The 14,703-nt window shown below is 43.3% G+C and overlaps 1 protein-coding gene across 1 annotated transcript in view; it reads right to left on the reverse strand.

Annotated features, from left to right (window-relative positions):
• Positions 1-14,703, reverse strand: part of LOC124789009 — a 260,631-nt gene that overhangs the window by 101,763 nt on the left and 144,165 nt on the right. Inside the window, exon 4 of the mRNA XM_047256296.1 lies at positions 190-288. Coding sequence (XP_047112252.1) covers positions 190-288 — 99 coding nt within the window. The remainder of the gene's footprint in view (positions 1-189; positions 289-14,703) is intronic.

The following is a 14,703-nucleotide window of genomic DNA, read 5'->3' on the forward strand; positions in this document are numbered from 1 at the left end:
AATATTGGTGCAACTTCGCAACCTCGAACGATATCTTTGCAAATAACTGTGTGACACCCACATCGCAAACACATTTATAGTACTTCACTAATTAAAAACGTCAAGTTGGATCTTTCAACTGAGCAGGAAATTCTTGGGTTCAGTATGCGCATGGTTTTCAGAATTTCATGGAGTGAGCAAAGACCTTACCCAAAGAGTATGTCTCCTTACAGTCGGCGTCCACTGCTGCAGCCATGAATGCCATCTGGGAGCTGAGCTCTGAACTACAAGCGTCATAGACTCGTAAACCTGCAAATGAGGAAGAAGTGTTAATTTTTTTGAGTCACTAACTAATACTGGTGTACTGTGTACACACATACATGCATAAAATGTAAGGCATACCCAGAAACTATTTAAAACAGAGATTCATAACTGATCAAACGTAACAGTTAATACCCAGGTAATCAAAACCTCGGATTCTTTATTTTCACCATCTGGGGGTTGGAATTCCTCTTATTGGGAAAGAAAACGTCTCGGCTACTATGCAATTTGCATTCACTACTCGGAATAAGCTCCTTCAACGATAGCGTCCTTATCGGCATGCTCCGGGTCGTCTCCCTCATCATCGCCCGCTGCTGCTACCGTTGCTGAAATTCGTGTTCCTCGCCTGCCGGGGTCTCTGTCTTCGTTCAGTCGCCGTCATCGCCTGTAATCTCCAAAGTTTTCGTGTCACCACAGTCAGTGCCTAATATTTTCGCAGTTTTCATATCACCGTCATCATCTCGTTAGTCTTCGTGCCGCCATAGTCTGTCGACATTCGTGACGCTGTCCCTCACCGCCTATCATCTTCAGCGAGGCAGTTATGAAACTCGAAGTATTTCGTCGCCAACATGGCCTTGTCTCTCTTTATATTTGTTGGCTCTCTTATTTTCCGGCGAAGTGTAGCAAAGAATTTTTCAGCTCCTTATACCTAACCTCATTGGTTATTACCACCTTTCTCACTACTCTATCCACAGAGTGTCTCAAAGCTCTCCTCCCCCTTGTGTTTCCGCTGTCAGTTACTGCCCCAACCATATCTTTTTCAGCCACCGTTCCATCTCTTACGTCGCACAAAAACAATCGAGACCAATGGGTCTACAACAGTGTTATTAGATGTCTCAATTTTCGTCCGGATATTTAGGGGTGTGATGACCCACTCGTGTAAGGTTCGTTGAGCAATAACAGCATCTTTTCTGCTACTGCAGTCGACGCCGTGACATATTCCAGGCCAGCCGTCCGTCCCATGTGGGCCAATCAGCTTTGACTACGTCTACATCTACATCTCTACATCTACATCCATACTCCGCAAGCCACCTGACGGTGTGTGGCGGAGGGTACCTTGAGTACCTCTGTCGGTTCTCCCTTCTATTCCAGTCTCGTATTGTCCGTGGAAAGGATTGTCGGTATGCCTCTGTGTGGGTTCTAATCTCTCTGATTTTATTTTCATGGTCTCTTCGCGAGATATACGTAGGAGGGAGCAATATACTGCTTGACTCCTCGGTGAAGGTATGTTCTCGAAACTTCAACAAAAGCCCGTACCGAGCTGCTGAGCGTCTCTCCTGCAGAGTCTTCCACTGGAGTTTATCTATCATCTCCGTAACGCTTTCGCGATTACTAAATGATCTTGTAACGAAGCGCGCTTCTCTCCGTTGGATCTTCTCTATCTCTTCTATCGACCCTATCTGGTACGGATCCCACACTGCTGAGCAGTATTCAGCGGGGTCAGGGATTTTCTCTGCCTCGTGATGACTGGGTGTTGTGTGATGCCTTTAGGTTAGTTAGGGTTAAGTAGTTCTAAGTTCTAGGGGACTGATGACCATAGATGTTAAGTCCCATAGTGCTCAGAGCTCAATTCTGAAAATTCTGAGCAGTATTCAAGCAGCAGGCGAACAAGCGTAGTGTAACCTACTTCCATTGTTTTCGGATTGCATTTCCTTAGGATTCTTCCAATGAATCTCAGTCTGGCTCTCTCAAATGGCTCTGAGCACTATGGGACTTAACATCGATGGTCGTTAGTCCCCTAGAACTTAGAACTACTTAAACCTAACTAACCTAAGGACAGCACACAACACCCAGCCATCACGAGGCAGAGAAAATCCCTGACCCCGCCGGGAATCGAACCCGGGAACCCGGGCGTGGGAAGCGAGAACGCTACCGCACGACCACGAGATGCGGGCTCTCAGTCTGGCATCTGCTTTACCGATGATCAACTTTATATGATCATTCCATTTTAAATCACTTCTAAAGCGTACTACCAGATAATTTATGGCATTAACTTCTTCCAGTTGCTGACCTGCTATATTGTAGCTAAATGATAAGGGATCTTTCTTTCTATGTATTCGCAGCACATTACACTTGTCTACATTGAGATTCAATTGTCATTCCCTACACCATGCGTCAATTCGCTGCAGATCCTCCTGCATTTCAGTACAATTGTCCATTGTTACAACCTCTCGATATACCACAGCATCATCCGCAAAAAGCCTCAGTGAACTTCCGATGTCATCCACAAAGTCATTTACGTATATTGTGAATAGCAACGGTCCTACTACACTCCCCTGCCGCACACCTGAAATCACTCTTACTTCGGAAGACTTCTCTCCATTGAGAATGACATGCTGCGTTCTGTTATCTAGGAACTCTTCAGTCCAATCACACAATTGGTCTGATAGTCCATATGCTCTTACTTTGTTCATTAAACGACTGTGGGGAACTGTATCGAACGCCTTGCGGAAGTCAAGAAACACGGCATCTACCTGGGAACACGTGTCTATGGCCCTCTGAGTCTCGTGGACGAATAGCGCGAGCTGGGTTTCACAGGATCGTCTTTTTCGAAGCCCATGCTGATTCCTACAGAGTAGATTTCTAGTCTCCAGAAAAGTCATTATACTCGAACGTAATACGTGTTCCAAAATTCTACAACTGATCGACGTTAGAGATATACGTCTATAGTTCTGCACATCTGTCCGACGTCCCTTCTTGAAAACGGGGATGACCTGTGCTCTTTTCCAATCCTTTGGAACGCTACGCTCTTCTAGAGACCTACGGTACACCGCTGCAAGAAGGGAGGCAAGTTCCTTCGCGTACTCTGTGTAAAATCGGACTGGTATCCCATCAGGTCCAGCGGACTTTCCTCTTCTAAGCGATTTTAATTGTTTCTCTATCCCTCTGTCGTCTATTTCTATATCTACCATTTTGTCATCTGTGCGACAATCTAGAGAAGGAACTACAGTGCAGTCTTCCTCTGTGAAACAGCTTTGGAAAAAGACATTTAGTATTTCGGCCTTTAGTCTGTCATCTAGCCGATCATCTGCTAGCCATTGGTCTACGAGCCGCTCCCAGACCTCGCTAGGACGACTCTCGACCCGGTGCTGTCAAGAGGGGACTACGCCTGCGACATCATACGGTCACTGGGCGCCACCAAGAGGTCCTGGGTTCCGCGCGTGCACGTCAGCGTGTCTCACGCGTGAACGATCGCCCTCTGCTATGGCCGGGTGTTCTGCAGTCTGCCAGGCGCCTGACGTCAGTCTTGCATCACCAAGGCCACCACCCACTACTACTTCGCTCAGGCAGCTTTCAGCCGCCTTTGCGTCTTCACCCTGCCACGAGCCGAGCACGCCGTCGTGTGCTTTACCACGGCAAGGCAGTCATTGCTGCCTGGGGGTCATCGCACGCTATCGATTTGCTGCCATTAGACTCTGTACGGGAGGCTCACTAATGAAGAATTACGTTGCTAATGGAGCATTTCTGATTCCACGACTGCCGAGGAACTGGTAATACCCATTCCAAATCCTGCGCACGCCGTCCTGGGACGACCATCCTGGCATGTAATGGCATCCGCAACCTGCGACACGATTATTGGTCAGAGAACCGATCTGTGACTTGCATATACATTTATTTACAACTGTAAAAAATGGTTCAAATGGCTCTGAGCACTATGGGACTCAACTGCTGAGGTCATTAGTCCCCTAGAACTTAGAACTAGTTAAACCTAACTAACCTAAGGACATCACAAACATCCATGCCCGAGGCAGGATTCGAACCTGCAACCGCAGCGGTCATGCGGTTCCAGACTGCAGCGCCTTTAACCGCACGGCCACTTCGGCCGGCTTACAACTGTAGATTGATAACACATAAATATACAATACGGCTGGAACACGGGTAGTTTGATCATATCACCACGCCTTCTGCGAACTGCCTCCTGTTGCCTCTTCGTCCTAATTATCAGAAAATTTGCTCCTGCTTTTTCTTTTATTTCTTCATTGGCAGGCAACTATTTCCTTTCTTTCAGTATTCTCCACAAGGTTTTTACTTCATCTCTACAAACAAGGGTAGTTTCATTTCTGTCATTCCTGTGATCAGATTTTGCTCCAGGTCGTTCATCAATCATGCTAGGAATGTTACGGCGGATTTGATCCTGGTCATCATAGGAATCAGACTCATCTGATATTCCATCTACGAAGTCACGCAACGATTAAGCTTGAAACAGGACACCAAATCATAGGGTATCCTGATTACGTCAAACAGGGTAAAAGTGTTTCTGTCTCGTACTACTAGAAGTAATGTACTACGCTCCTGGAGTCACTTAACACTTCCCACTGTCACATTTGTCGGAGGGCTTAGAGAGGGAATGGAGCATCTACGTCGACAGCTTCTATGTCTGATTGTTTCGTTATTCCTTCATGGGCATACAGATTTTAAGAGAGGAAATACAGTGTTATTCGTAAGCACCTACAGTGTTTCAAAAGACGGCTGTGAGAAAACTGTGACATGCAGAAATGAGACACATACAGTCTTTTAAGTAAGACGGTGATTCACACTATACATAGATGGTAAAAGATATCGCCTTAGTTCTTTCACAGCCCAATTGAAGGAACCTTTGTCCTTCGTGAATGTCCGTAAAGCATTAATTTACTTTGAATTCTCGACCGAGCGACACAAGAAGAGACATTAGTGCAGCTCGACGTCGCGTTCTGACGCTGTGTTTCTCTGCTGCCATCCCAAAGGCCCGAAAATGAGTCATGCTGCGGCGTCTAAATATATGAGGAAATCAAGTACTTTATTCAAAAGTTGATAACGCGCTGTAAATTGGCTGAAACTTGGATGATTTTGAAGAACGTGGCTCAGTCACTTTCCAAGAGTGGAAAAAATTATTATTGATCTTTGTTCGGGAAACACATTCTTAACATTGCGTCAAGTGTAAACAAAATTCACTTTCAAACCGCTGCCAACGCTTATTCGACGCATTTGGAGGTTTCTTCCACGTGAATACTTGGAAAACTTTGTTCCAAGAATGCCTTGGAGATGTCAACCAATTATTGGGTGACTGGACGTATTATTAATTGTAACTGCATTTTTCTGTTGTTTATATGTTATGTATGTACATGTTTTAGTTTCTTGTCAGATGCATTTATCTGCTGAGTAACAGGACCACGATCTTACTTAACGGACTCTATCAGTAGATAGAAAATCCTTCCAAGATTATTACTTGCATTGCACATGCTCAATACAGACACCGTTCGACGCGACAAATGTCAATATTTGCATACATTTCATTGAAGTCACTGACAAGAATTTTCCAGGAAGGCACAACAGCAGCCTGCTTTCGAAACCTGTTCATTGGATTGCCGACCTGCAGGTCCGACCTAATTCGATGTGGCAATACGGGGTGGATGACTTGGCTACATGTTCTGGCTTGCCTGCCCCCTAGTCTTATTACGCCAAAACCGAATCTAAATTTCGAGAGATGCTCAGTCCACTGACATGTGTCATTTTCCTGCACGTCTCGTACGCTTGCGCATTCGTCTTCTGAAACTCGAGGGGTACTCATGAACACACCTCAATAAGGCATAATGTTAGACGGAGTGCTTACAGCTTGCTAACCAGTGGTGCTAGTGGCTCCGCTGGAGACGTCATAAGTATCTACCTTCTGGCTTAGAGTGCTTTAGCGGTTGGATGCTGCTTTTGCAGTTAAGCTGTCCGTCGATCTCTGTCCGTGATCACACGTAAGATCCCAGGGACATTCTGATACAGATGTGTTTATTTGTCGTTGTTGCGCAACGCTCTGATCACATGGGCGTACGGTCAGCGCCAACATCGACATCTGTTCTTTAACTGCAGTATATCAAAAAGTGTACAGATGTTGTAAGTAATTAAAGTATTAAAATTCGTGCACTTTTTAAGTAAAAATAGGGATGATTCGCTTTAGGTTTTTTAATAGATATAAAGCCAGGTTGTTTATAATTAAACTATAAATACAAATTTTCCATTGCTTTTCAATTAGTTTTTAATGATAACAGTATAAGATTTTTGGGGCTACCAGTGAATCGAGATGGTTGAGGAGTGGGATTTTATTGATTCTGAAAATGAATTTTGAGATTATTTTATTTAATGAATTGTTTGGAAAAGGAAAGGCAAGGGACAGCGGGCTGAGCAGGAGCGTGTAGGGGCGCAACCTCGATGTAGAGAGAGAAAAGAGGATTCCATTACATGTGGAAGGATGCTTACAGCTCTGTACGGACTGCATTATTAGGTAACAGGAGGTGCTTGAAGTTGCTTCACCATTTCTGCAATATGAAGGACAGTAATACCTACTCCGCATTCAAAAATAAAATATGGACTGAACATTACAATATTAACTCTCTGAAGAAAGGAAGGATAACACCTGCAGCCAAACCAGAGAAAACTCATGTGATGGCATCACAACTACGTGCAACATTGCTACAACGCCCTTACAAGGTGTTGGAAAGAATGAACAAATGCTGGTTATCATGATGGCTTGAATACTAATACCGTCCGCAACTCGTGGTCGTGCGGTAGCGTTCTCGCTTCCCTCGCCCGGGTTCCCGGGTTCGATTCCCGGCGGGGTCGGGGATTTTCCCTGCCTCGTGATGACTGGGTGTTGTGTGATGTCCTTAGGTTAGTTAGGTTTAAGTAGTTCTAAGTTCTAGGGGACTGATGACCATAGATGTTAAGTCCCATAGTGCTCAGAGCCAATACTAATACCAAGTGTGAAGCCATAAGGCGGGTTTCCGTAAAGGGGAAGATATTCTTATGCGTTTGGTCAGTGACATACAGCTCTTTTCCAGCAGAAACACTTATATAGTGGCTCTTCATCTGGATCCATGTAGCGCTTACGACAATTTAGTACGGTACAAAGCTAAGGAGCAACTAACCACCCCACACATTTGCGGACCACCTGTCATCGCTTCTCTCTGATCAGTTGCTACTTGGACATACAGTACCGAGCGAGTTGGTGCAATGGTTAGCACACTAGACTCGCATTCGGAAGGACGACGGTTCAATCCCGCGCCCGGCCATCCTGATTTAGGTTTTCTGTGATTTCCCCACATCGCTCCAGGCAAATGCCGGGATGGTTCCTTTGAAAGGGCACGGCCGACTTCCTTCCCCATCCTTCCCTGACCCTATGAGACCGATACCCTCGCTGTTTGGTCTCTTCCCCCAAACAACCAACCAACCTGGACATACAGTAGGTGTAAGAATCACGAATATGGGGTTGCTGCAACGATCCGTTTTTCATGTCTCCTGTTCAGTGTCTACATCAGTTTTTCAGACACCGTCTGGTGGCAGTTATATCTGTAATGACAACTTCAAAACCAGTGACTCTGTTGAAAGTACATACTACATACCAGTAGGTTATTAGCGAGAGTACTAGCTCAGGATCACAAATAACTCGTTTCTTATTTCAGGGTCACTGATAAGGACTGCCAGTGTCAGGTTACACATTTGGGCAACTTGTACTCAAGGACACCCCCATCTGCCCACGTCACCCCGAGGAATTCGTCAAGGTCACACATGAAAGCTCCCACACACCTTAGGCAGTTGTGCGAGTTATATTCAAGGTAATGTCATAACTCAGTACTGGTCACAAGATATAAAATTGACAGGAAGCCCCTGGGCCAATGGGAGCACATTAAAAATAGTGGGAAACCCCTGGAAAAATAAGATTTGAACTACCTCCCCTCCCCCTTATTGTCCTTTATAACTAACTCAAAGGTGTGGGCCTCTTCGTTGGATGTCTGAGCATAATGGGAGAAAGGTTCAGGCTTGTTACAAACAAATTAACAATAATTCTATAGTGACAGAGTTTACAGATAATAACAGTGATATAACAAATTAACTAATAATTTCTTATAAACAAGTTCATTTTTAAATGTATTATATATATATACTTATATTGTTATTATTTACATATGTATTTTTTATTTTTAGAAATCTGTTTGTTACACAATTTTTTTTATTTACAATCATCTGTTATTAATACAGTGTTTTTCTGCACAATAATTTTCAGTTCATGCATATGCATAAGCATAAGGTTTATTTAAAAGTAATTTTAACTTTTTTCTAACCTATGACTATTAGGTACAAAAAGAAAAGGAATTAAAAACTACATTTCCCATCATTTGTCTATTTACACGTTCCTTCTGACTGGTTACATCAACATTAAATATACAGGGTGATTCAAAAAGAATACCACAACTTTAAAAATGTGTATTTAATGAAAGAAACATAATATAACCTTCTGTTGTACATCATTACAAAGAGTATTTAAAAAGATTTTTTTTTCACTCAAAAACAAGTTCAGAGATGTTCAATATGGCCCCCTCCAGACACTCGAGCAATATCAATCCAATACTCCAACTCGTTCCACACTCTCTGTAGCATGTCAGGCGTAAAAGTTTGGATAGCTGCTGTTATTTCTCGTTTCAAATCATCAATGGTGGCTGGGAGAGGTGGCCGAAACACCATATCCTTAACATACCCCCATAAGAAAAAATCGCAGGGGGTAAGATCAGGGCTTCTTGGAAGCCAGTGATGAAGTGCTCTGTCACGGGCTGCCTGGCGGCCGATCCATCGCCTCGGGTAGTTGACGTTCAGGTTTCATAACCAACCTTTTTCCTAGGACTCTCCATACAGTTGATTGTGGAATTTGCAGCTCTCTGCTAGCTCTGCGAGTCGATTTTCCTGGGCTGCGAACAAATGCTTGCTGGATGCGTGCTACATTTTCATCACTCGTTCTCGGCCGTCCAGAACTTTTCCCTTTGCACAAACACCCATTCTCTGTAAACTGTTTATACCAACGTTTAATACACCACCTATCAGGAGGTTTAACACCATACTTCGTTCGAAATGCACGCTGAACAACTGTCGTCGATTCACTTCTGCCGTACTCAATAACACAAAAAGCTTTTTGTTGAGCGGTCGCCATCTTAGCATCAACTGACGCTGACGCCTAGTCAACAGCGCCTCAAGCGAACAAATATACAACTAAATGAAACTTTATAGCTCCCTTAATTCGCCGACAGATAGTGCTTAGCTCTGCCTTTTGTCGTTGCAGAGTTTTAAATTCCTAAAGTTGTGGTATTCTTTTTGAATCACCCTGTATATACAGCATACATTTGTCTTCAGTATACACAGAATTCACATTAACGATCATTTCTTTCTATTTATGTTTCAATCACTTCTCTTCTATGTACATACATGGAAACAGGGACTACAAGAGTCAGGTGAAGAAAGAACCATTCACATTCACACTCACTCACTCTCACACACACACACACAACTATGAAAGCAGTTCATCCAACTGTTCTGCACGCTATCACACATACACATCAACTATTTACAAATAAATACACAGTTACACACTCAGTCACTCCAATGAATAGTGTGAGTATGGTAGGAGGGGACTGCCAAGGGAGAGGTTACCATGAGAAAAAGATTGAATAATCAACGAAAGGATAACGTTCTACGAGTCGGGGCGTGGAATGTCAGAAGCTTGAACGTGGTAGGGAAACTAGAAAATCTGAAAAGGGAAATGCAAAGGCTCAATCTAGATATAGTAGGGGTCAGTGAAGTGAAGTGGAAGGAAGACAAGGATTTCTGGTCAGATGAGCATCAGGTAATATCAACAGCAGCAGAAAATGGTATAACAGGTGTAGGATTCGTTATGAATAGAAAGGTAGGGCAGAGGGTGTGTTACTGTGAACAGTTCAATGACCAGGTTGTTCTAATCAGAATCGACAGCAGACCAACACCGACAACGATAGTTGAGGTGTATATGCCGACGTCGCAAGCTGAAGATGAACAGATAGAGAAAGTGTATGAGGATATTGAAAGGGTAATGCAGTATGTAAAGGGGGACGAAAATCTAATAGTCATGGGCGACTGGAATGCAGTTGTAGGGGAAGGAGTAGAAGAAAAGGTTACAGGAGAATATGGGCTTGGGACTAGGAATGAAAGAGGAGAAAGACTACTTGAGTTCTGTAACAAGTTTCAGCTAGTAATAGCGAATACCCTGTTCAAGAATCACATGAGGAGGAGGTATACTTGGAAAAGGCCGGGAGATACTGGAAGATTTCAATTAGATTACATCATGCTCAGACAGAGATTCCGAAATCTGATACTGGATTGTAAGGCGTACCCAGGAGCAGATATAGACTCAGATCACAATATAGTAGTGATGAAGAGTAGGCTGAAGTAGAAGACATTAGTCAGGAAGAATCAATACGCAAAGAAGTGGGATACGGAAGTACTAAGGAATGACGAGATACGTTTGAAGTTCTCTAACGCTATAGATACAGCAATAAGGAATAGCGCAGTAGGCAGTACAGTTGAAGTGGAATGGACATCTCTAAAAAGGGCCATCACAGAAGTTGGGAAGGAAAACATAGGTACAAAGAAGGTAGCTGCGAAGAAACCGTGGGTAACAGAAGAAATACTTCAGTTGATTGATGAAAGGAGGAAGTACAAACACGTTCCGGGAAAATCAGGAATACAGATATACAAGTCGCTGAGGAATGAAATAAATAGGAAGTGCAGGGAAGCTAAGACGAAATGGCTGCAGGAAAAATATGAAGACATCGAAAAAGATATGATTGTCGGAAGGACAGACTCAGCATACAGGAAAGTCAAAACAACCTTTGGTGACATAAAAAGCAACGGTGGTAACATTAAGAGTGCAACGGGAATTCCACTGTTAAATGCAGAGGAGAGAGCAGATAGGTGGAAAGAATTCATTGAAAGCCTCTATGAGGGTGAAGATTTGTCTGATGTGATAGAAGAAGAAACAGGAGTCGATTTAGAAGAGATAGGGGATCCTGTATTAGAGTCGGAATTTAAAAGAGCTTTGGAGGACTTACGGTCAATAAGGCAGAAGGGATAGATAACATTCCACCAGAATTTCTAAAATCATTGGGGGAAGTGGCAACAAAACGAGTATTCACGTTGGTGTGTACAATATATGAGTCTGGCGATATACCATCTGACTTTCGGAAAAGCATCATCCACACAATTCCGAAGACGGCAAGAGCTGACAAGTGCGAGAATTATCGCACAATCAGCTTAACAGCTCATGCATCGAAGCTGCTTACAAGAATAATATACAGAAGAATGGAAAAGAAAATTGAGAACGCGCTAGGTGACGATCAGTTTGGCTTTAGGAAAAGTAAAGGGACGAGAGAGGCAATTCTGGCGTTACGGCTAATAATGGAAGCAAGGCTAAAGAAAAATCAAGACACTTTCATAGGATTTGTCGACCTGGAAAAAGCGTTCGACAATATAAAATGGTGCAAGCTGTTCGAGATTCTGAAAAAAGTAGGGGTAAGCTATAGGGAGAGACGGGTCATATACAATATGTACAACAACCAAGAGGGAATAATAAGAGTGGACGATCAAGAACGAAGTGCTCGTATTAAGAAGGGTGTAAGATAAGGCTGTAGCCTTTCGCCCCTACTCTTCAGTCTGTACATCGAGGAAGCAATGGTGGAAATAAAAGAAAGGTTCAGGAGTGGAATAAAAATACAAGGTGAAAGGATATCAATGATACGATTCGCTGATGACATTGCTATCCTGAGTGGAAGTGAAGAAGAATTAAATGATCTGCTGAACGGAATGAACAGTCTAATGAGTACACAGTATGGTATGAGAGTAAATCGGAGAAAGACGAAGGTAATGAGAAGTAGTAGAAATGAGAACAGCGAGAAACTTAACATCAGGATTGATGGTCACGAAGTCAATGAAGTTTAGGAATTCTGCTACCTAGGCAATAAAATAACCAATGACGGACGGAGCAAGGAGGACATGAAAAGCAGACTCGCTATGGCAAAAAAGGCATTTCTGGCCAAGAGAAGTCTACTAATATCAAATACCGGCCTTAATTTGAGGAAGAAATTTCTGAGGATGTACGTCTGGAGTACAGCATTGTATGGTAGTGAAACATGGACTGTGGGAAAACCGGAACAGAAGAGAATCGAAGCATTTGAGATGTGGTGCTATAGACGGATGTTGAAAATTAGGTGGACTGATAAGGTAAGGAATGAGGAGGTTCTACGCAGAATCGGAGAGGAAAGGAATATGTGGAAAACACTGATAAGGAGAAGGGACAGGATGATAGGACATCTGCTAAGACATGAGGGAATGACTTCCATTGTACTAGAGGGAGCTGTAGAGGGCAAAAACTGTAGAGGAAGACAGAGATTGGAATACGTCAAGCAAATAATTGAGGACGTAGGTTGCATGTGCTACTCTGAGATGAAGAGGTTAGCACAGGAAAGGAATTCGTGGCGGGCCGCATCAAACCAGTCAGTAGACTGATGATAAAAAAAAAAAGAAATGGTAAGATGCTCATCCCGTCGCCATGATGGGACAGCCCTACTTGCACCTGCAATGCATTACATGTCTCACAGCCTCTCAAAAGAAATATTACCTGGTACAACATATGTGGAGCTTTGCCAATCACTCAAGGAGACATCTACTGCAATCTGCAGTTGTGAGGGCCTTTTGAGGCCCTACAGTGCACACCCTTAACCTGCTCTGGGTGAAATCTGCATCTGTATGGTATGCATATATCTTAGATCTGTGCCACAAACTCACAATCTGAGATCCATTCGCTTCGTCTTTCATCAGGCTGATAGCTTTGTTTTGAGTCGTTATTGCAAGAGGATTATCGGCCGCATATCAAGATGTGCCGAATGTTTGGGGATCGTACCAAATTACTTCATACAGATCACAGCTTTTCATCCAGTAGAGGAAACTGCCTTTATCCATATAAAGTAACTCGGGATCAGCAAGGTTCTCCATTCAAACTACTAGTGCAATCCGTATATGTGGTGTTTGGAGAGATCCAGAACACTCATACCAATATTGGCAGGCTTCATGGATTACAATGGATCCTTGGCCATCTCTGCAGTGACTAACCCATCATTGAATGTGGTGACCTGCTTGAAATTTGGTCTGGCGACGTAATCTCTTGCGCCATAATGATCCCTCCCCCATCCCACCAGTAAACTTAATGTAATATGCAGTATTCTCTAACATTTTCAAAACTTTTTACTGAAACTGAATTGTTCACTAACTTATAAAAATCTTTTTCAAAATCACACATCATGAGAACCCTCTGTTCGGTGTTAACGTCAATATACTCCTACAACCAGAAATTCTGGATGAAGGAAATTCTGTAGGTGATACTAACAAGTTCCATCCTCAGCCTGAGACATAGCTGGAGATTTCTGTGTTGTAGAATATAGCATTGTTTGTTCCTCAGCACTGTCAACAGCTTCGGGATAGAACAATTTTGCGGAACTAGGTGCTCAGGACATAGGGGCAAGTCGCTGTCCTCATAATGTAAATGGATGGGATATTCCATTCTGCCTCCAGGACATATCCTTGTTCAGCATCCTCAGCCTGATCATGGACCCTTTCCTTGAAAGTGATGACATCTGCAGGCAACCTTCAGAACCCACCAAACGGTAGTGTTTTTTGCAAAGTGTACCAGTAGAGGTTGTTTACATCCATGCAAAGGATGTAATTTAAATCGTCAGATAGCCAGTATGCCTCCTCACTCATTCGTGTGTTATTCACCTTCATGGACCTGTGAACACACTACCAATGTTCCCTGTGTTCAAAGAAGAGCAGCATATCAACACTGGTTAACAGTTCAATGCTGATGTGCATCTTCTGTAAAAGTTTTGTACCACCGATAGCACAGGTGTGGTGAAACAGAAGGTAGGATCCAGATGTATAAGTGCAGGTATGGTCTCTGGAACTCTTGAAGATGTCCAAGTGGAAGTGTGCATCTGTATTCATCTATAATCTAGCATATTCTTCTAAAGCATGGATGCCAAACTCCTTCCAAACATTCGCTGTGTGCTCATACTCTGCATCTGTTTCGGCAGTGTCTGTTGGTTTACTGAAGAACGTGGCTATGTCGGGCAATTTGCTTTCGTAAAGTCTCTCAATAGAATCCAGGTATTTGTATGGAAAGACCATTTCTTTGTCACAAGTGGAAACTATGCATCATCGGTATATGCAGCTCTGGTGATATACATACCCTGATGATGCATCTCTCAGCAAGCTTCTGAAGGGACGTCTGCATGAATACAACTGAATCTAAGAATCAGAGCGTTAGTCTTGGCGTGATTCTGTTGTAAAATGTAATGCACTTCCCAATGATGTAAGGGATGACACTGACCTTATCACCCTTCAACCAAAATTGCCTAAATAATGAACGGGAAAATGGGCGTCATGCTCGATCAAACTGTGGAAAAAGATGAGTATGTGCTGTGGCAGTTGGTACTTCAAGTTGTATGCATTGTGGGCTGCACTACATAACTCTCCCATTAGATGACAATGATCTCGATGTGGAGTTTCTGCTTCTCTATGTAACAG

Source organism: Schistocerca piceifrons, chromosome 3, assembly GCF_021461385.2.
Source record: "Schistocerca piceifrons isolate TAMUIC-IGC-003096 chromosome 3, iqSchPice1.1, whole genome shotgun sequence".
Taxonomy (NCBI): Eukaryota; Metazoa; Arthropoda; class Insecta; order Orthoptera; family Acrididae; genus Schistocerca; species Schistocerca piceifrons.